This window comes from Phascolarctos cinereus, unplaced genomic scaffold, assembly GCF_003287225.1.
Source record: "Phascolarctos cinereus isolate Bilbo 61053 unplaced genomic scaffold, phaCin_HiC Scaffold_3;HRSCAF=262, whole genome shotgun sequence".
In the NCBI taxonomy this organism is placed as follows: Eukaryota; Metazoa; Chordata; class Mammalia; order Diprotodontia; family Phascolarctidae; genus Phascolarctos; species Phascolarctos cinereus.
This window is the reverse complement of record NW_027555736.1, coordinates 10,683,093-10,704,667: the sequence shown is the minus strand read 5'-3', so window position 1 is coordinate 10,704,667 and position 21,575 is coordinate 10,683,093. Positions and strand designations below refer to the sequence as shown.

At 45.2% G+C, this 21,575-nt stretch overlaps 1 protein-coding gene and 1 pseudogene across 5 annotated transcripts in view; one reads left to right on the top strand and one right to left on the bottom strand.

Moving 5' to 3' along the window:
* EEF1AKMT2 (EEF1A lysine methyltransferase 2) overlaps nucleotides 1–20,089 on the bottom strand; it is a 33,930-nt gene extending 13,841 nt beyond the window's left edge. The window contains exons 1-6 of one of the 5 annotated variants that reach the window (XM_020973620.2): nucleotides 19,951–20,089; nucleotides 19,342–19,407; nucleotides 13,729–13,843; nucleotides 11,222–11,329; nucleotides 9,028–9,244; nucleotides 47–271 (exon numbers count right to left, since the gene is read on the bottom strand). In XM_020973620.2, coding sequence (XP_020829279.1) covers nucleotides 69–271; nucleotides 9,028–9,244; nucleotides 11,222–11,329; nucleotides 13,729–13,843; nucleotides 19,342–19,407; nucleotides 19,951–20,051 — 810 coding nt within the window. In that variant the 5' untranslated portion in view covers nucleotides 20,052–20,089 and the 3' untranslated portion in view covers nucleotides 47–68. Of the gene's footprint in view, nucleotides 1–46; nucleotides 272–3,718; nucleotides 4,125–9,027; nucleotides 9,245–11,221; nucleotides 11,330–13,724; nucleotides 13,844–19,341; nucleotides 19,408–19,950 lie in introns of those variants that run through there. The other 4 variants (XM_020973622.2, XM_020973621.2, XM_078150699.1 and 1 more) reach the window with 4 other exon arrangements.
* On the top strand, nucleotides 14,903–15,949 carry LOC110198968 (mitotic checkpoint protein BUB3 pseudogene; annotated as a pseudogene).
* Nucleotides 20,090–21,575: the final 1,486 nt, after the last annotated feature.

The window sequence follows — 21,575 nt, the reverse complement described above, 5'->3', positions numbered from 1 at the left end:
ATGACAAAAAAAAGCAAATTTAAGCCTACAACAATTGGGAAAATCATTCAAGAACAGTTTGTCTTTATTTAAAAAGTGGCTTCAGTGAAGCTGCCAAGGTCGGTGTCAGGTTGGATTCTCAGCTGCACAAATGCCCCTCTCTCAAAGCACTCCTGCTTGTGCACCTGGCTTAAAACAAAACGTTCTGAGGACTTTCTATTTGTGTGGCTCGCCCATTCAAGGCTCAGATTCCCTTGGACTTCCATACACACTTCCTGAACACAGAAGCAGCCTGTCAGAGAGCAGAAACATCAAAATGAAAAGCAACAGTTCTGTCAAGTCCCATGGAACAGCCTCGTTTACATTTCAAACAAGTTCCCCCAAATGAGAGCTTCTTTTGATGAAATAAAATTACAATTCCAACTCCTTCTCCACAGCAAGCAGCACTCACACTAGAGAAATTGCTGCCGCTCAGTAACGCTCCGTCCTTCCTTCCACACACTCACACACCCCATCAGTTGATCTAACAATGCCCAAAGACTTTAATAACGAGGGTGTCTGCTTTACGCCTCACATCTCAGTGACTGGGAGACACTGACCGACTGGGTTTTCCACGGCTTTTGGTGTGATTTTGAAGTATTAATTTCTGGACCACATTTTGTGGAGCCTCCCTCTGCTCAGATCTGAACCCCTGGGGTCCATTTTGCAGCTGGATTCATCTGGTTAGAAAACACCAGGACTGCCTTTCCCTGCTCCTTTGTCTCACATCACCAAGAACGCCTCTGCAACACCATGCCTAATGGGGGCAGCGGAGGCATCACAGAGCCATGTCCTAAGCACACTGTGTGCCAGCCAGGGACCAGGGATGGCCCAAGAGGGTACTGGAGAAGGCCAGCGTTGAGTGCCAGTGCTTTAATGCAGACCATACACTGACAACTGTAAACAGCAGGAAAGTCTGTGGTTCATTTTCCTACTTCTGCATCTGAAAGCCAAGGAAGTTCACGGGAATAAGTCTGTAAAGATCAGCAAATGTCACTTTAGTCATAAAGCCGTCTATTTATCCAGTTTGGCTACACAACCCAGAGGTAATAGTTCCCTTGACCCTGCTCGGCTTTCACTCTAGCATCCTCGATATCTCTGCTCCCGTTTGGAGCCAAATTCCTAGAAAAAGCCATCTGCACTTCCTCAGCACCTCACTCACTTCTCAGCCCTTTGAAACTTGGCTTCCAAATGCCCAGGCCTCGACCTTCTCTAACCATCCTTGACCTCTAACTGCTCAATCCCATCACATTTTTTCAGTCCTCTCGGCTTTCTCTGATTTGTCACTGTTCTCAGACGCCCACCACCCTCTCATCCATTCTTTCGCCTTCCCTGCTCTTTCTGGCTTCTACCTAGCTTCCTCTTCCTTTTCAGGGTCTCCTTTGCACTCCTCCTGATGGGCAGCTAGGTCCCACTGAGAAAGGGCCCCTCCACTAACTCGAAAGGATCATCTTTATCCAGCCGACCCTCCCTTCCTTCTCTCTCTCCTGAACCTCATTTCCACCTGAATGTCACTCAACTTACCTAAAATGAAATTCATTATCTGTCCCCTTAAATCCAACATCCCTCCTCCCAATATTCCCATTTATCAAGGCAGCATTATTCAGATTTCCTGGTTCCCTATTCCCTCCAGGATAAAAGCTCCTTCTTTGGTGCCTCTAGCCCTTCACAGTCTGGTTAGAGCCTACCTTGCCAAACTTCACTCACATTCTTGCTGACTGTGTAGGCCACGTCCTGCCTGGCCAGGGCAGCCCAACCGCTATTTCCCACAGACAGTATTCTATCACCCTTGTCCATGATGCTACCAAGAACAGCCCCTCATTCCTGGAATATATTCTCTTCACTTCAGCCTCTTACCATCACTAGCTTCCTTCAAGGCTCATCAGCTCAAGTGGCACAAGACCCTTCTGGTACCTCCCCTCCACCCAAGTTGCTTGGTCTCTCAATCCCTGAAATGAGGCAGGACTAACACCAGGTGGGGAGGCATGAATGGTGGCAAGGCACCCACATCAGTGAGGTCCCAGATCCACTGGCCTCGTGGAGGACTCTGTGAGTCCTCTGCATTTACACATCAGCTGCCCAAGAGGGAGAACGAGTTCCACAGTGGGTGGAGATCAGGCCCGAGTCCTGCTACTTCTTACATATCCTGGCGACGTAATGCAGCCATTGCTTCACTTCTCAGTGAATTCTTGGGGCAATTCTAGGCAACCCTCCCGGGCTGTAAGCTGCACAGAAAATGCTGATCTGCATCAGCAGAGGGAAAGGTTGGGGCCTTTCTTTGCGCTCCCATCACGTAGCACGGCCTGGCACCCAGCAGCCTCTCTGTCAAGGTTACTTGGCTGCCCAACCGGCAGCTCCTGGTATCAGAGAATGGCCAGGGATATCCTCAGTCCCAAGTGGAGATGTGCTCCACCTCCCAGCCACCAGGAGAAGGAAAGCTCCTCCAGGTCAGGGACCATTCTGTTAGTTTATCCTGGCAGTTCCAGTCCCATGCACAGAGTAGGTACTTAACAGATGCTGGATGAATTTGGGTACATTCATCAAATTTTCAAAAATATTTAATAAAGTTTGACCCATTTCAACCTAATTTCTTTAGTTCTTTTTTTTTTTTGTAATACTGACTATAATTGCTTTTCCAGGCCAGGAAAGGCTCCGGGGGGGGGGGGGGCAAGAACTATGTCTTGGCCAGATTATCACCCCTCCCTGCTTCCCTCACTAAGAAGCTGAACATTAAAAGAAGAATTATCAGCCTTCATACTGACCATGGGTGCAAGGCAAGCGATGTCCTCTCAATGGTAACCTTCGGTGTTCATCGGAAAAAAGAAACAACGAATTTCCTAAAGCAGCAATGATGCAATTTGAGGCTGACTCACTATCGGCTCTTTGCGAAGTTAATATTTGCCAAATGAATTATCATTCTGTTTGTTTTACGATGTAATCTCACACGTCCCCAAGTTGCAGCCATTCAAAGGAGGTACAAAGAGAGTGCCCCACCTCCAGACACCAGAGCCCTGAGTTCCACCATCATCTTCTCTTGCTAATCTGGCCTCCGACACTTGGGCTTTGAATCCCACCATACTCATCTCTTTCTTGGAAAAGCTGGAAGAAAGAATATCCACTGACAAAAACACCATCTTCAAAGCTGTGAGGTCCATGCGTGGTTCGGCTTCCCCCATTAGACTGTAAGTTCTGAGGGCAAAAAGACTCCTCCTTGTCCCACGCATCCCAAAGCCCAGATGTCGATCCCAGGAGGCGTTCCCTGCCTGACTTCCATCTTTGTCTTGATGTGCCCATTACGAGGCAGAAGACTCCACCCAGCACAGCATGAGTGCCTGCAGGGTCCCTGCCTCTTCTGTTTACTACACAGGCACCACAGGCAAATGACATGACCACTCAGACTGAGAAGATGAAATGCTTCTGTCTGTACTACTCACTTTGTAAACCCTTGAGAGCTGTAGAAATAGGAATTATTGTTGAGCTACCATTTACACACCAGACACAGCTGAAAGGTAGTTTATTGTAGGAAAAAAACCAGAAATCCTAAATCAAAATTAAGTGGCATTCTTTACTAGCTATAATTTAAAAAGTTTAATTAAAAAATAAAAATAACAGATTTTTAAAAAAATTTTGAACCTGAAATGGAGTTTTGGTCAAGTCTTGGCAAATAGCAAAGTTCAAAAAATTACACCAACATGCACAATTAAAACTACAAAGTTCCTTTACTGCTTTCACGTTTTAAATTGTTCAGCAATTACAGAGATTTGTTTTAGTCAAATAAGAAAATATGTACACCCCAAATATAAGATATATTCAAACTAATTCTGTCAGTCTCTCCAAACCAGCCCCTTGCAGGTCCAGGATTTCTCACCGCCCCACTGTAAGCATCCGGCATGTTCGGCCCTCTGTTTTGCTTGTACTGAGGAACAATTTGCTGACATGTCTACCTCTGTCAGAATTAACCTGACATTCAGGCTTTTTCAAAAGGAAAATTGATTTGTCCAGAGAAAGACCTCACTTTTTTTGGAAAACCAATGCTGTTACACTGTTTCCAGATCTCCCTCCAAAGGTAAACGTGGGCGTTGGCAATTCTTCCACAATTTCAAATCCTGTAGGGCAGAATTAAAATGGTTCCGTTAGGGCTGACTCTTGTCTCGGCACAGAGGCATCAAGTCAGCACTCCACTGACCCATTCTTTACAAAGCCAGGTGACTGTACCGAACAGCTTGGAGCTGAGCCTTCATTATACAGCTTCCTGAGGCCACCATGCCCAGCCCTCCAAAACTGTAAGTTGGCCAGGGCAAGGAAAGGGCAGAAAGTCAGCATCCGGGCCATCCTGTCATAGTGCAGACGTTCACCCATCTTCAGTTCCCTACATTCTCATTGTAACCCAACTCACTTGATCTTTTTTCCATGAGTTTTGAAACACAGAAGGAGATACGGCTTAGAAAACAGGTGTAACTCAGCAGAAATGGAAATTAAATCAGTAAGTATGGTGGAGGCGGGGGTTAGGGCCCAAACGGGAAGGACCAGGCTAAGGAAAGGCTGGATGATGGTTTGTTACCTGCCAGACTCTAAAGCTCACAGTGAGTATTCCACACATACTCAATAGCTTTCTGGAACTGGATGCTACACACCAACTAGGGAAGCCAACAACCAACCCACCACCATGCCATCTGATACTACCAAAGCACACTAGACACCTCGCAGTCTTTCCAATGAAATGACCTAATGGGCAAACAAGCATTCCACTGTGAGGGAAGGGAGCTCTGTCCCTTTTCCTGGACTATTCAACCACCAGACCAGGGTTTTTTCTTGTTTCCCCCTTTCATGTCATCAGCCAGTGCCATGCCAAGCAGCTCAAACTCATAAATGCTGTGAAAGAAGGCATGCGGGGGCACCACTGAGGCAGAGTCACTGTAGTAGCTTTGAGTAAAAGTCAGTCATAAACAGAAAAGAAACCACAACCTTTCTTAAGCAGGCAAAACAAAAGCTGTTCTGCACTTAAGTGAGCTTGGGACAAAATCCGGAGCTGGCTGGTATGAAAACCTGAAGCAGGGCTCATATACATATGCTCTTTCAGCGTGCTACGTGGAACTCCAAGGATCCCTTTCAAACCACTCAGGCAAACACATCAATATTTCTGACTACAGAGTTCTCCAACATCTCCAGCGCCTGCCAACAGCAGCGTGACTAAAAGCTATACTTAATAAGCTCTAAAACCCAAGTCTATTATGCCTTTATTCAATGTCCTTCTTAAAGGCACCTTTCTCAAACCCGTTTTTTCACTCTCTAAGCCTGTTCCTCATTATCAAGGACCGACAAAGACAAGTTCTGTCTGACAGCTCCAAGAGGTGAAAGAGAAGACGCGGTGCAAATGGGCAGCAAAGGGGACTCACTCTGCCAGGCAGCAGGAATACCGAGCATTCATTTTAAATGCCACGATGAAGGGGGTAAAGAGCTGCTACCACATGGTCCCAACGGGCATCAGGGCAAGTCTTAAACCTGGGAGATACACGTGTAGAAAACAGCAATGAAGCCAGGCACTTCCAGGTCAAGCTTCAAACACATTCCAAAGTGGGCAACTAGGTTCTAGCACTTGGAACCTGAGAGTCATTGACTAGACACAAAAGGTCCTTGTTGAGTCAGCCCCAAGGGCTGCTGCTTTATTACTCAAATGAAAACCATCTTGACTTGAAGAAGGCAGGGTGCATACGCTAATCTATCACTGCTACAGCAGGTGGTTTGTGTTCTCCGAGGAGGCCGCCTACATTGTACTTCAGCTACACACCTGAAAAGCACAGCTCGCCCACCCACCTCCACTCCCTTACAATAAAATGGACAACTGGTCTAAAGAGAAAGCTAAAGAAAGCCTGGCACAAAGATTCCCAAGGAGAACTTCCCTAGGAATGTCTCCATGACAGAAATGACCAAGAACAAATACAATCACTACGACCTGAGTGTACTTCCAAAGGTTTCAAGGCATTTCACATCTATTAAATGTTCCCTTCTCACAACATTTTCCCCCAAAGTAATCAGGGAAGATCTATTTCCAGCACATATGGAACTTTGCCATCAAGTTGCATACTCAGAAACACCATTACTAGGCCTATACCCCACAAAGATCAAAGAAAGAAGGAAAGGACCCACGTGTAAAGAAATATTGACAGCAGCTCTTTTTGTAGTGGCCAAGAAACTCAGGGGTGTCCATCAACTGGAGAAGAGCTGAACCAAGCATAGGGTGTGAAGGCAATGGCACCTGAAGAGATAACAAAAAGGATAATTTGGGAGAAGCCTGAGATAATCTGACGCAGAGTGAGGTGAGCAGAGCCAGGGGAAGAATTTCCACAATTACAACAAAATTGTGAAGATAAACAACTCCACAAGACTTAAGAACTCCAATCATTCCCTACAATGTGTGTGTGCACATGCACATGCACATACACATATGTGAGCACACACTGCTAACCAGACACAAGAACCATCACAGAGAATCACTTCAGGCAAAGTTGCTGCAGACCTTCTGCCTTGAGATCCTAAGATGCTCTAAGTAACAAGAAGACAGTCTCCAGCACAACCGTCCTTTCCTCAAAGATTCCTCCCCAGGAGTCCATCCTGCTACGAGCAGAGCCCTCGGGGGCCAAGGTCAGAAAGACATGGCTGCACAAGCTGTGGCAGAACAGGGAGGCACCCACAAGGTGCCGCGATCGTGGTAATGAGCCAGACAGAGAGATAACAGAAAACAGAACGTAGAGGGTCAAACGGTAGAACGCGTCAAGAATACAGACCAAACGAAAACAAGCCCTTTTAGGAAGGCCCTCTCGCCTTGGAAGCAAGAAAGGTTTGTTGAGGATGGATTCCTGGAGATGAGAGCAGCCCAGAGAGCCTCCCAAGCATGGAGGCCTTGAACGGCAATGAGGGCAGGCAAAGGGCTCTAGGTAAGGCATGGCCAGGAAGCCCAAATGACTACAGGCTGGGCACAGAGCCATCATACAAACAAAGACTAGAAAATGAGGCTGTAGCCAACCCTAGGAAGAGCTACAGGAGAAGTGAATCATTCAAGACAAGGAGACCAGAAGACAAAAAGACCATTCCAGTAGACCAGGCAAGAGGTGATCGAAGGCCTGAACTAAGGGGTTGGCGGTATGAGTAGAGAAAGGAGAATGTAGGTAAGACATGCCAGTTAGTCAGTCAACTAATGATGATGATGATGATGATGATGATGATGATGATGATGATGATGATGATGATGATGATAATAATAATAATAATAATAATAATGCTGACAATAGCTAACATTTATAAAGTACCTACTATGTGCCGGGCACTGTCCTCAGTAGCTGACAAGTATTATCTCATTTGATCCTCATAATAACCCTGTGTCATAAGTGCTATTATTATCCCTACTTTACAGGTGAGGAAATTGAGGCAAATAAAGGTTAAGTGACCCACTCAGGGTCACACAGCTAGGAAGTATCTGAGGCTGGATTTGAACTCAGGTCTCCCTGACTTCAGGCCTGGCGCTCTGTGCATTTATTAAGCGCCTATCACATGCCAGGCACCATGCTAAGCAATGCCTATTGTTTCTCTGTGACAAGAAATATCCTTATAAGAGTGACATGAGAAAATGTTTAATTTCCTCCTAAACTGACATTCCTTGCAGCATTAAGTACCATTTCTATTGCTCTATAAATACCGAGAGCAAAATAAGAACAAAACTCCTTGATATCTCCCTCTTCCTCAAACTAAAAACTCCATGATATCCAGGGGTCAGTAAAATCAGACTCATCAAAGTGTGTGGCACAGAACACTCACTTATTCATTTTATTCTCTGAGCACGACAAATTGGAAAGCCAGTACGTGGAGGTCCACGGAGGCCAAGTGTTTCAAGCTCTTCCCTTTGAGAATTTGGTTTTTTTTGCTTTTTGGTGAGGCAATCAGGGTTAAGTGACTTGCCCAGTGACTTCACAGCTAGTAAGGAGGCTGGATCTGAACTCAGGTCCTCCTGAATCCAAGGCTGGAACTCTAGCCACTGCACCACTTAGCTGCCCCTCTTTGAGGATTTCTTAGGAGGATTTCCAGTCTTCCCTGTTGCTGTTGGCTCCTGACAGCCTTGGGGTCTTCCTCTACTCCTCCCTCTCTCACTCACCCAGACCCAATCTGCCGCCAAGACTTTTCAGCTCCATCTTGTCTCCCCCTGGGGCAGGCCCTGCTCACCTCATGCTTGGCTTGCCTGGACTACTGCAGTAGCTGCTGGTGAATCCAGCTGCCTCAAGACACCCCCCCCCCCAGCTCCAATCCATCCTCCAGTCAGCGGTCAAAGCGACCTTCCTAAAGCCCAAGTCTGACCAAATCATTCCCTTCAATCAATGTCAATGGCTCCCCATGACCTCCAGGACCAATCTTCTGCTTGACTTTCAAAGCCTTTCACAATCTGCCCTCCCCCACACTTCAATCTTCTTACACCTTAGTCTTATTCACATCTGGGATCTAGTGACATTGGCCTCCTCTCTGGTCCTCCAACAAAACACTTCCTCCCCCAACGCCAAACATCTGTACTGGCTGTCCTCCATGACAAGTCCGACACAAAATTTCAGCTTCTGCAAGAAACCTTTCCTAATCTTTCTCAATGCAAGTGCCTTCCCCTAAGATTATATCCAATTTATCCTCCTTGAAAGCAGGGGCTGTCTTTTATATTACCCTTGTTTGTATCAGCACTTAGCACAGTGCCTGGCACACAGCAGATGCTTAATAGATGATAGGTGATTTGACTTCAAAATTTACAAAGAACTCTATGACCTTCCCTTGCATATGTCTCTGTGCTGTCTTGTGACTGAGGCACTTGTCTGCTTAATGAACTGGGTCACAGACTTTGAGCATACATCAACATTATTAGCCTAGAACCACACTCCATACCAACAGGAGAGTTATAAATCATCAGCAAAGAAGAAAACACTTCCATGACATTAACCTTAGCAAGACTACATTTAAAGTTGCATGTGGACCATTTACCTTCACTGAACTCATTTAGCAGCTCATCCTTAGTCCAGTTACAAGAAGTGATGAGAAAGAAGCCTTTATCTTGCAATGCCCTGGAGAGAGATTTCACATACTGCTTTCTCTTCTCAGATGCACTGTCAGGATTCAGGCTTATGGCGTCAAAGGTTCCTTTGTCGATGCAAATATGAAATCCAGATAGTCTGGTGGAAGGATTCAAAAAGTCTTCCACCTAAATTAAAAATACAGATTTGTGTAATTATAACCGACACAAATCTTTCCTTGGATCTAGATAACTACATAGAATACTATGAAACGAATTATCACTTCAATCCTCATCATGTTTTGCTTTTATAAGACATTTGTATCAAAACGTCAAAGACTCCTTTGAAACACTAAACAGCTTTTAGAAGATCAGATTAGCTCCCACCAGCCAAACCACTAAAGAAGATTCATGCTGTTTCCACTGCACTCCAAAGCTCTACCACTTAGAGATACAGCCAGAAAAATCAAAGCCAGGGCTCCTGCTAATAGTAAAGTGAATTACGTGGGGATCACAGGCCTGGTCTGCTAAAAAGCTGGTTGTGCTTAAAGAAGTTTAGCCTTACTTTCCAAAATGAAAAATAATATGATTAAGCCAAAACAGAAGACTACGTCTAAAACCCCCAAGTTCTAATTCTGGCTCATGAAGCAACAGCAGACATGGGAAATCAAAGCTTCCTCGGCTTCACTTAACCATTTGCACTGATACTTAGTGCTGCAAGGTTTAAAGAAGTAAATGAGTGCGCATTGACTCACAAGTAATGAAAATACATTAAGGAGCATGCTGCCTTTCAGAACTCAAGCTAAGAAACAAATTTCTCCTTCATTTGTTGTACCTTATTAATCTACAGTGAGAATACTTGCTTTTAGAGTCAGAGGATGCCCAAGGTCCCAGTCAGATCTAAACCTCACTCTACGATCCGATAAAATGGGCTCAAATTACAGCTGTCCTCATCACTGCCTCTGGCATACTGTTCTCTGAGCCTCATTTTCCTCATCTAGAAAATGAGACTGCAACAGGATCTCCAAGGCTCCTTCTAGTTATAAATCCTACAATCCTAAGTGGAGCTTAACACTGGTCTGGATGATAAAAATAATTTTCTAATGTCAAATTTTCTAAAGTAGATTTAAAAGTTGGTGGTTACACTTTACAACAAATAAGATTTCTACATTTTGAAGCGTGCAACCTTTTAAAAGCCAATGTTAGTCAACTCCATTATTTATATAAAATGAATAAAGTAGTTCTGCCTAGATAAATACTCAAGTCACCTACATTTGGCTTTGGAATGTGTTATTGTAGTCACATCTGAAAATGTGTTGGCTTTTCTGGTAGCAAAAAAACTGCCAAGAAAGTAGATACACATCATGTGGGGAATGGCTGAACAAGCTTTGTATACTGTGCAATTAAAAAATGCCCGAAGAATTTAGAAAACCAGAAAGCTTTCTATGAACTGATGCAGTGAAGTACAAAAAACCAGAAAACAATTTATAAAAGGACAACTAAAAAACAGTAAAAGGCTATCAAACTCAAAAGACTTATCATGGCCAATCTCTGTCCTAGAGAACTAATAATAAAACACATCTTTCCCCCCCCCCCCCGCAGGAAGGATGAGATGCTGCCATCTCCTCACAGAAGTGAGCTTTGTGCTGGCTGGTTTTATCTATTTGGTTATACGGGTACATTCAATGATTTAGGGAAATGAAATGAGTACATCAGGAAATGACTGGTATAAAAACAGAACGTCGACAATAAACCTTCTTTTAGGAATATGTCCAGTAATCTGGATACTTGAAACAAAATCACAAAGCTGTCAAGGAAAGAAATGACTAACAAACAGCAGCAAAGATACTCAGCTTCCCTGGCCCAAAAGCAGAAAATCGAGTCAAAGGCCTCGGGATGCCGTGAATTTGATTCTGTAGGTCTCTGACTTCCTCCTCTATCAGCCTTGCAGCCAGAACTAGGTATAATTTAATTAGACTTTTTCCAAAAGGACAAATACTTTCCTCCAAACTATGTCCTTGCTGTAATATACACAACCATATCAAGTCACATCATTTGTAACTGAAATAACTACACCTGAATTTAAAGAAATGCAGTATATGAAAAAAGGGGCTGATGAACATATAAAATGTCTTTTTTTTTTACCATTAATAACAATAAAATTACCTGTAACTTAATGTTAGGTAAACCTTCCTTTTCTATTATTCTTCCAGAAAGCTGTATTGCCAAAGGAGAGTAATCAATTCCAGTAACATCAGAGTATCCCAATTTTGCCTAAAGATAAAAAAATTAACAATGTATTCTGTATAATAGATACGATTTAGCCTACGTACTCACGTCCCCTTAGGGATTTTTTTTAATACAGCCAACAAGTGACATATAATCTATTGAATATTACAGTATTTAAATATTTGTAAAGGGATGTGAATAGAAGCCAAAAACTTAAGTCCAAATGCCATAACAATTTATTCCCTTTTACACTATTTGGTTTCTTCTTCAAAAGAAATTATACTTTTCTCAAACATTCCAAAATAATGACAAAAAGGATTTCCTCAGGAAATAAGCAGTTTCAGATTCTGATATTGATATTTGCCTTTGCACAATCAGAACTGACTCAATGAAATGATGCAAACAAATGTAACTGTGTTTAGCACTTCTCAGTCTTCAAAGGCGTTTCCCATATAACAACCACTGGGCGAGCCGCGCAGGACAGATGTCACCAGCACTCTTGTACAGAGGAGGTCTCTTCCCCGTGGCTCCAAGAAGCTTGGTCTGAAGCCACATGCTGGTAAACTGTCTCAGCAAGTTGAGGAGAGCCGACAGGCCTCAAACCCACAGGGAGTTTACCCCCTGCACGTAAGGCCTTTCCCCAGCACAATGGGTGGAGGAGAACAATTTATTCCAAAGGCCACGAAGGAGGCTGAAGCAGGTGCTGCGGAGTGCGGTCATCCACTGGATCCTGGGATCCGTCACCTTGACTTTTGTCCTGCCACCGACGCCAACACCTCTGGAGGAGAGAGTTAGGCTGATGACTTTGTGCAGCTCTGCCTCCTTTAAATCTAATTCACACACAAGTCAAGGACCTCCCCGCCCCATGACGTGACTGGTCTGACACAGAGGAGGAAACTGAGAGGGAGGCTGAGCTGCCAAGAGGTTGCTCAGGTGCTCCAGGGGTGGGGGTCAGACGGTGCACAGCAAGGCTGACGAGGTGGCGGGACCGTCTCTGAGCCATCCAAGCTCACAAACAAATTAGCCCAGAATTTGTGGCTCTCTCCAGATCGCCAACTAGTCTAAATCAGGGGCTCTTAACCTTCTCCCAGTATCTTCTTAAACTCCTTTCACAATAATTTTTAAATGCATAAAATACAAATTATTACAAAGAAAATTAAGGACATTGGGACAGTTATCAAAAAAAATTGTTTTTAAAGTTCACAGACCCCAGATTAAGAAGCCCTGGTAAAAAGAATTCAAGATGAAAAATGCTATCCACTTCCAGAGAGAGGTGAACTCTGAGTGCAAACTGAAGTATATATTTTTTCACTTTATTTTTCTTACTTTTTCTTTTTTTTGGCAATATGGCCAATACAGAAATATGTTTTGCATGACTTTCCATGTATAATTGATATCATATTGCTGCCTTCTCAATGGGTGGGGGAAAGACTGGAGGGAGGGAGAGAATTTGGAATTCAAAATTTTTTTAAAAATTCTGAAAATAAATAAAACATAAATTTTAAAAAAACTTAAATAAACAGTTCAACTATTGAAGAAGAAAAAGAAAACAAGCCCAGCAAAAGGATCATCAAATCAAGGTCAGCCCTGATGAGGGCCCCACTCCCTTCCCAGAGCAGCTCACATCACGCTCTCGGTGGAACCTCCCTCCAGAAGCCATCCTACATTCAGGGAACTCTGCGCATTCAAAAACACTGGCCTGGCCCACCCCATACTGTACAGGAACTGGTTTGTCACATCCATGTCCTATCTCCTCAAAGAAACACTAAGCATTCAAGCTACGTTAGGCACAACAGCCTAAGTCCCCCCCAACCCCCAGGCAAGTCGGGCTAATTTTTCCATACAAGTTACTGAGAACATCCCTGAGACTTGGTGGGCTGGGGAACTGAGGCTCGGGCTACTGTTATCACTTCCTGGTCATGTGAGTAAAAACGGGCTCTCCAGGTGCCCTGGGATGCTTGGCTGGCTCAGGAGAGTGACATCACCTCCGCTCAGTCAGCCTTAGGTTTCTCAATGCTCAGCCTTGTTAAATATCCTTATCTCACAGTTATGGCTGAGTCAACCTCCTTTTGTCAACTAGTTCACGATCTCCAAGCTCTCATTTTGTTCCTGTACTGACCCCGACTGTGGGACTGGCCTGAGTCTGGTCCAACCCAAAATATAGGGGCAGGGACTGAGTTCCTCCATTTCCCCCAGGTACTAGACCTCCTCCTTAAGGATCACTCCTAAGTGAACTAAGGCCAGCTAGAGTCTCAGTTCTACCCAGTTTAACATGTATTTTCTATGGAAAAAAGGTTTGGCTCTTGACACTGATGAGATTAGTGAACAATGAAGTTTTATCAAAGCAAGATGTTATTGCTTTAGACACAGACGGTTAATATTGCAGTTCTTTTGAAAGACCACTTAAAAGTTTGACTACTCCCAAGACACTAAAAAATACCAACCAATTCAACCAGAAAGATCCCATTTCCAGTTCCAATGTCAAGCACTGAAGCATCCAATGGGATCTTGCATTTTTCCATCCACTTGATTAATCGGTTCATACTTTCTTCTCCAAACCTGTCAGGAAAAAAAAAAGGATTCAAATAATAAAAAATCAAGAGGGCCTGTAACAATGGTAACAACTCAATTCCACCCAATTGGCTAAAAACACACTTGCAATTAGAACTTCTTTTAATTCAAACTGAAAATGTGGAAGAAATAAGTTTTCAATGTTGGCACAACTATTACAACTTAAGCTTCACTCGGTGATGTGAGATCATACATTCTGAAGGGTAAGAGGGTAGAATAGGCAGAGACTCTATAATTATAACAATTAGTGTTTTCTAGGTCACTGATATTTTTACAATTTGGGAGCTGTTTCACATTGAAGAATGAATAACCACCAGATGGCAACAATTTAAAATCACTCAAGACAAAGTCAAACCTGAGATTTTAAAACAAATCATAGAGGCCATTACTCTTTCAGAACCTCCACAGACTTCAAGAGCTATCATTAGTGTAAGTACTAATTAAAAGAAGTAGAGAAGCACAAAATTGGAAGGAACTTTGGGGACCAGATGGCCTAACTCATACCTAACATCACTGGGAAGACAAACAACTATGAAAGACTTAGGAACTCCGATCAGCACAATGACCAATCACACAATTCTAAAGTCCCCACGATGAAGCATGCTGCCCACCTACTGAGACATGAAGGTGACGGACTCAAGAATGCCGACTGACACAGACCAATGAAGGAACTGTTTGGCTTGACATATAAATATGTGTGTGTGTGTGTGTGTGTGTGTGTGTGTGTGTGTGTGTGTGTGTGTGAACAATGGAAGTTTTGTTTTTCTTTTCAAGAGAGGAGAGAGGAAGAAAAGGCAGCAGATTTTTGTTGATTGAAAAAATAAAATGTAACGTAAATAAAGATGGGAAAAACTTGGGGCTAGAGCTACTTATCAAATAAAAGTATGTATGCAAAGTCAATTTCTAAACCTTAGAGTCCTAGGTTTGGCTACTGACTCTGTCATCCAAAGCAGCAGATACCCTTCAAGAATATCATCCCATTGAAGAGATCACTGAGGAAGACGGCGGTGAGGAGCAACAGATGGTGGCCTGCGAGCGGAAGACAAGATGACAGGATCTAATAAGTTCAAGTTGAACCAGCCTCCAGAAGATGGCATCTCCTCGGTGAAGTTCAGCCCCAACACATCCCAGTTCCTGTTGGTTTCCTCCTGGGACACTTCGGTCCAGCTCTATGATGTCCCTGCCAACACTATGCGCCTCAAATACCAACACGCTGGCGCCGTTCTCGACTGTGCTTTCTATGACCCAACACGTGCTGGGAGTGGGGGATCGGATCATCAGTTGAAAATGCATGATTTGAATACTGATCGAGAAAACCTTGTTGGAACCCATGATGCACCTATTAGATGCACTGAATATTATCCAGAAGTGAATGTTATGGTGACTGGAAGCTGGGATCAAACAGTTAAACTGTGGGATCCCAGAACTCCTTGTAATCCAGGAACCTTTTCTCAGCCAGAAAAGGTTTACACGCTCTCTGTGTCTGGAGACAGATTAATTGTGGGGACAGCTGGTCGGAGAGTGTTGGTATGGGACTTGAGGAATATGGGCTATGTGCAGCAGAGAAGAGAGTCTGGTCTGAAATACCAGATTCGTTGCATACGAGCATTTCCAGATATGCAGGGTTATGTGTTAAGTTCTATTGAAGGGGAAGTGGCAGTTGAATATTTGGACCCAAGTCCTGAGGTACAGAAGAAGAAATATGCATTCAAATGTCACAGACTAAAAGAAAATAATATTGAGCAGATTTATCCTGTCGATGCCATTTCCTTTCACGACATTCACAACACATTTGCTACAGGTACATCTGATGGATTTGTTAATATCTGAGATCCATTCAACAAGAAACGACTGTGCCAATTCCATCGGTATCCCACTAGCATGGGACCACTTGCCTTCAGTAATGATGGGACCACACTTGCAATAGCATCATCATATACGTATGAAACGGATGACAATGAACATCCTGAAGATGGTATCTTCATTCGCCAAGCGACAGATGCAGAAACAAAACCCAAGTCTACCTAATCTAATCATCTTGTGGAAGTGTGGCCTCTCCGTGGAAAGTTTTTGCGTACTTCCTACAAAAGATACTTGTCCTTAAGGGATAATTATAGTAAATATGGATATGAACTTTTTTGTCATTGGACTTTTCTTTTCCCTTGTCTTAAAAGAAACCTGTATATGTACTATTTAGTGCTTTTAAAAAATTTTTAGAATCAGGACTCTCATGTTCCTGTGATGTAACCTGAAAAGAAATTTCTATTTGGAAATTTTTATCCTCCCCTTCTTCTCTCCCCCTACCCCCCAGCAGCTTGACTATTTGTAACATGAACTGTGCCATCTATTTCCTATTTAATAAATCAGTTTCAGAAAAAAAAATTAAAAAAAATAAAAAGAATATCATCCTATTTCTGCCAGGGATCCTTCACTTGGGGTCTATGAACTTGTTTTTTAAAAATATTTGTACAAAAGCATTTCAGTATAACTGTTCTCTTTTGTAATCCTATGTATTTTATTTTGTGCACTGAAAAACCACTATTCTGAGAGGGAATCCTCAGCCTTCACAGGACAGCCAAGGAGGGGTCCATGGCACTGACAAGCTTGAGAACTCCTGACTCTACGCCTTTATCCAAGAAAACTGGTACAAAGTGATAAAAATGTTAACAGCACCAAAGACAGATCCATAAGGCACTGCATTAGAGACCTTTACAAGCCAACAGCAGATCCAGTGACTCTTCCTCTTTGGGCTCAGCCAGGCCACCTGTTCCAAATCCACTTAAACTGGCCACTGAGGTACAGTTATCAAAATACTTTAAACAAGAAATTTCCTGAACTCCAAGTTAAGAACTTCTGACTTGAATGAACTATCTCACCTACACCTCTCCATCTCATCCACACAAAACAAGAGTTATTTTGTCAAATGTTTTGCTGAAATCTAGGTAAACTATATACCCAGCATTCCCTTAAACAACTATTCTAGGAATCATCAGGGAAATAAGGTTAGCCTGGAACGGCCTCTTTGTCTTTGGTTTTCTCCTTCCGTGATAACAAGTGTTCACATGCCACAGCCAGTTGGCCTCAATCAGGACAGGAAAGACAATGCCTCCTGCCTCTTTATCCATACAGGAACGCCAGGTCAGTTCTGGGAGTGGGGGTGGGGTGTGTGCGTGTCCCTGTCCTTCAGGACCACTTTCACTGACCTCTAGTCTGGAATTTCTAGGCTTCAATTGGTCTCAATTGGCTGGAGAGCTCCCTATGCATCCATGTCATTTTCACTAGAGCACAATCCTTTTTCCTCCTTTCTGAACTGTCTTTTCACCTTAAAATTTTCTCAAAAGTTCCTTTTTCTCATGTCTGACTTCCGCTATAGAATTTTAGTTCAGAAAAGCCAACTGACCATTCTACAAATCCTTGGCAACCACTCTCCTAAAATCTCCATTGGCACATCAGGCTATGACCGATTTCCTCACCTTCTCTATCACAAAATTTAAGATGGTGTATTTAGGCATTTCCCCAATAAACACACATCAATTCTATTTCAGCAATCAGTTCCTCCTTGTTGGAAGGAAATCCAGCCCAGAGTACCAGTTCCCCTTGTTACTTCCTCTTCCTCTTGAAGGACTAAATTATCATCAAGCTGAGTCCAGAAACAATCAGTTGCTCCTCTCTTCACAGAAGGAGCTTCCACCGAAGTCCAGAGAGCTCTCCCATCCCTCCATCACTACTGTAAGTTCCCAAAGTCCTCATCTAGTACCTCTCTCCACAGAGGTGGTCTGTAATCCATGCCAGGCACAGCAGTCTGTCTCTGCCTCTCTCTGTTGATCTTTACAGAAATTCTCTCCCCTCTGATTCCTGGATTTCTTCATGACTATATCTTTTTTAAAATGTGTTTGCTATCACAGCCAGCTACAATTCCGACTGAAGACCGAAGCACGCTACGCATCCCTGACGGAGAGATGACAAACTCAGCAAGCAGAATTTGATAAAAATGTTTGCTGGACATGGTCAAGGCAGCAATTTTGTTTTGCTTGACTGTACATGTTTGTTACAAGCTTTTTTTCCCCAACAGATTTTTGAAGAAACAGATTTTTGTTTGTTCATTGAACAAACTCTCTCTTGTTGCTCTTCCACCTACATCCTCCCCCTACAGACCCTGCTCTTCTCTAGCACCTCATCCTAAAGCGACATCACAGTCACGAGTCCTCTCTCCAAAAATCTGCCCACGCCCTTTCTTTCCCTGGTTCTGTGTTAGAAACCCTCCTTCTGCCAATGTACCTACAACGTGGAAATCTTAGAAAGCTCCCTGGAATACTGAGAGGCTCAGTCATTGGCATAGGGTCCAGGACAGTATTTGTCAGAGGTAAGACTTGAATCTGCGTCTTCCTGACTCCATTAGCCCACGCTGCCTCAGAGGCCACTTGACTCCTTGCACTAGGATTTATGGTTTTCATTCTTAGAATACAGGCATCTAAGGTCATGGGTGCCAACGCTGGCTTTCTTAGACCTTGTATTCTGTAAATTTCCCATCATCTCTACTGCTGTTCTTCTGACATTGCAACTATTAACCATAGTAACCAACCAGCTTTGTAGACATACGAATAGCCACTGTTGCCCTTCATTTTGGCTTTAAAACCCAATTCATTAGATTTGCGAGACTCTAGGCATCTCAGACACTAAGGCCATCTTACCAATCCATTACGCATCTGTGGGGCCAGGCCCTGATCAAAGTTCTGAGAATACAAAAGAAAAAAAATTAAATAGTCCCCATCCTCAAGGGGCTTACAGTCTGTCTGGGAAGTCAACATATACACATCCAAGTACCTAACAAAAGAAATAAAGATCCCTATGATGAAGGGGACATACTAGGAGCTGAAGGACCAGGACAAGCTGCGTGGCAGAGGTGAGGAAGGAGAGCACCCAGTCCAGCAGGGAGACAAGAACAGGAATATGGTCAGTCTAAGGAGCCTGGAAAGGGGAGGTCAGGACTTTGAATGGCAGAGGAGTTTGTATTTAATCAATCACCTGATCCACAAGCCCTGACCATAGGAAGACAAAAGCCAAACGGTCCTTGTCCTCAAGAATCTTCACTCAATCAAGGAAGGTAACAGGTCCTTACAAGGGCAGACACAAATTAAAGCAATAGAACCCGGTTTTGGAGAGGAGGACTTCAGGAAGAAGGAAACCAGGCCAGTCTGCAGGGACCATCCGCGGAGGTGGGTGCCCCGAAAGAAGACTGCGGAGTCAGGCCGGGGCCTGCTGAGTTACTGAGAGCCGATGCCCCGCACGGAAATGGGCTTTGGTAACGGACAAGCATCTGAGGGGCCCTCTATCTTGGGCAAAGACCCCCACTGTTCCTCTGCGCCTGCCGACCCAAAGTCCAGAAATCTAACGCTCATTCACAGACACTGCCTTCTTGAGAACCGTTCGTTCCGCACTTGAAGGAAAGTTTGTTTGGGTCAGAATCCCTTTTTAAAGACACTTACCATATTTCTCCCGAATCTCCACATTCTTGAAAAGCCTGCAGTTCTCTTTCGTAGACAGCATCCCAACTACGTAAGAAAGAAGATACAGGACATGTTCTTGGTCTTAGTTCACAAAATAACGAAGCCTCAGGCCAGGACACGACAAACGCAAAGCCTTCTCGGGAAGGGCTGCTGAAGGTGTGCAAAGCCTGAGGTTTAGTCCCCGGAGGGCCGGGGCCGGAGGGGAGCGAGGTCGCTCGGCCCCGAAAGAGGGAGGAATGCGGGGGCGGGGTAGGCACCCTGTGCCCAGCACGGGCTGAGCGCCCGGGACCCCACGGAAAGCCACGGAGCCTGCGCGCCGCCCCCCAGCGCAGTCAGGGGTCCAGGAGCCACCAGGGCTGGGGACCGTCGGAGGAGAGGCAGGAAGGGGACCGGAGAGAGCGGCTGGAGAGCCCGCCCGGCCTTTCCGGAAGCCCGGCACGAGCCGGCACGCGGTGGACGAAGAAACCGGGGGGGGGGGGCAGCGGGCGGCCCTCAGAGCGGCTTTACCGAACTAAAGGGCTGGGGGGAGAGGAGAGGGAGGATGAGGGGCGGTGGGTCCCCGCAGTGGCCCCGGGGCGCCGCACTCACTGTTCTCGGGTCCCCAGGGCCGAGGGCGCGAAGCCCCCCTCCTCCTCCGCCTCCATGGTCTCCAGGAAGCCTGTCCCGTGGCTGCTGTTGGGGGCCGCCATTGAGTGGGCGGGGCCAGCCGGGCGGCGCCTGCGCCCTGGGCGGCCCCCCCCCGGGCCTCTCTAGGCCACCCGGAGCCGCTCTGAGCCGCGGGAGGCCTCCCTCTCTACTGCTCCAGCCCCAGGACAGTGACGTCAGCCCGAGACAAGGCTGGAGACCCGGTATAGGGAGGTGGGGGCTGCCTCCTCTTGAGCACATCTCTCTGTCTCTCTCCTTCTCTCTCTGTCTCCCTCTCTCTTTCTGTCTCTGTCTGTGTTTGTCTTTCTCTTTCTCCCTTCCCTCCCTCTAGAAGCTCCCTTGTCTCTGTTTCTCTGTCTCTCCCTCTATTCCTCTCTGTTTCTGTTTCTGGCTCTGGCTCTCTGTCTTTCTGTCTCTCCTTTCCCCTCTCTCTGTCTCTCTCCCTTTCTCCCTTTGTCTCTCCGTGTGTCCCTTTGTGTCTCTCTGTCTCTGTCTCTCTATGTCTGTCTTTCTGTCTCTCCCTCTCTTTCCTTCTATTCCTCTGTATCTCTGTTTTTCTGTCTCTGTCTCTCCCTTCCTCTCTCTTTGTCTCTGTCTCTCTCTCTATCTCTCTCTCTCTCCCTCCGAGCCCATCACCTGACATCCTTAACCAGGTGTCCCCTCCCTGCTCCAGGGGACAGACAGTGTTTCTGGGGCTTTTATTCTGCTTTTCACTCCCACCCCTCCAGAGATCTGAAGCTCCCTGAGGGCAATAGGGGCACCCCAGCTCCCTCCTCCCCCCCCCCCCCCCCCTCCCCCCCAAACTCGTCCCCTTCGCTCTGGCCAGGCTGCCCCTGAAATCTTCCCCCTGCTCTGGCCACGGGGCCACCCCCACCAGGGGCACTCAGCAGGTGAGCATAGTCCACCAACACCTTCCATCTTAGTTATGTCCTCCCAAGGAATCTCTAGCTGGGGGGAAGCCCACCAGGGAGGGGGCCCTTAGCTCTCTTGACACTGATCAGGCATCTCTGGCACCCACCCGGCCCACTTAGGTAGGCCCCCCTTCTTGCTAAGTGCCCTACGCAAGGCCCATTCTGTAAAATGACTTTAAATTTATTCAGCCAATGTTTTGTGTTTACTCATACTTTACATCATACACACACACACACATATACACACATATATGTAATCTATTAGATAAATACATAATATATAAACATATATACAATTTATTGACTACACAATGGTGTTAACAACTTAGGTATGCACATACTGTTCTCCCACCTCTGACCCTTATTAAAATGTAACCAGCAGCAGCCCAAGCACTGTGTTTGTATCCCCAGAATACAAAGTATCTTTTGTGTTCCCCAGGAGTACAAGGGTTGGTAGATCTCTGGCCTTGAATTGAGGAAGACCTGGGTTCAAGTCTCCTCTCTGACTTGTGTTGGGAGTGTGGTCCTGGTCAAGTCACTGACCTTTCAGGGCCCATCTCGCCCTCTGCCTGACACTCCTGATCTGTTCCTCCACACTTGGACCATTATCTTCCCGCTGACCCTCCAGACTCCATGGTCCCCAGTGCCTGGAGAAGG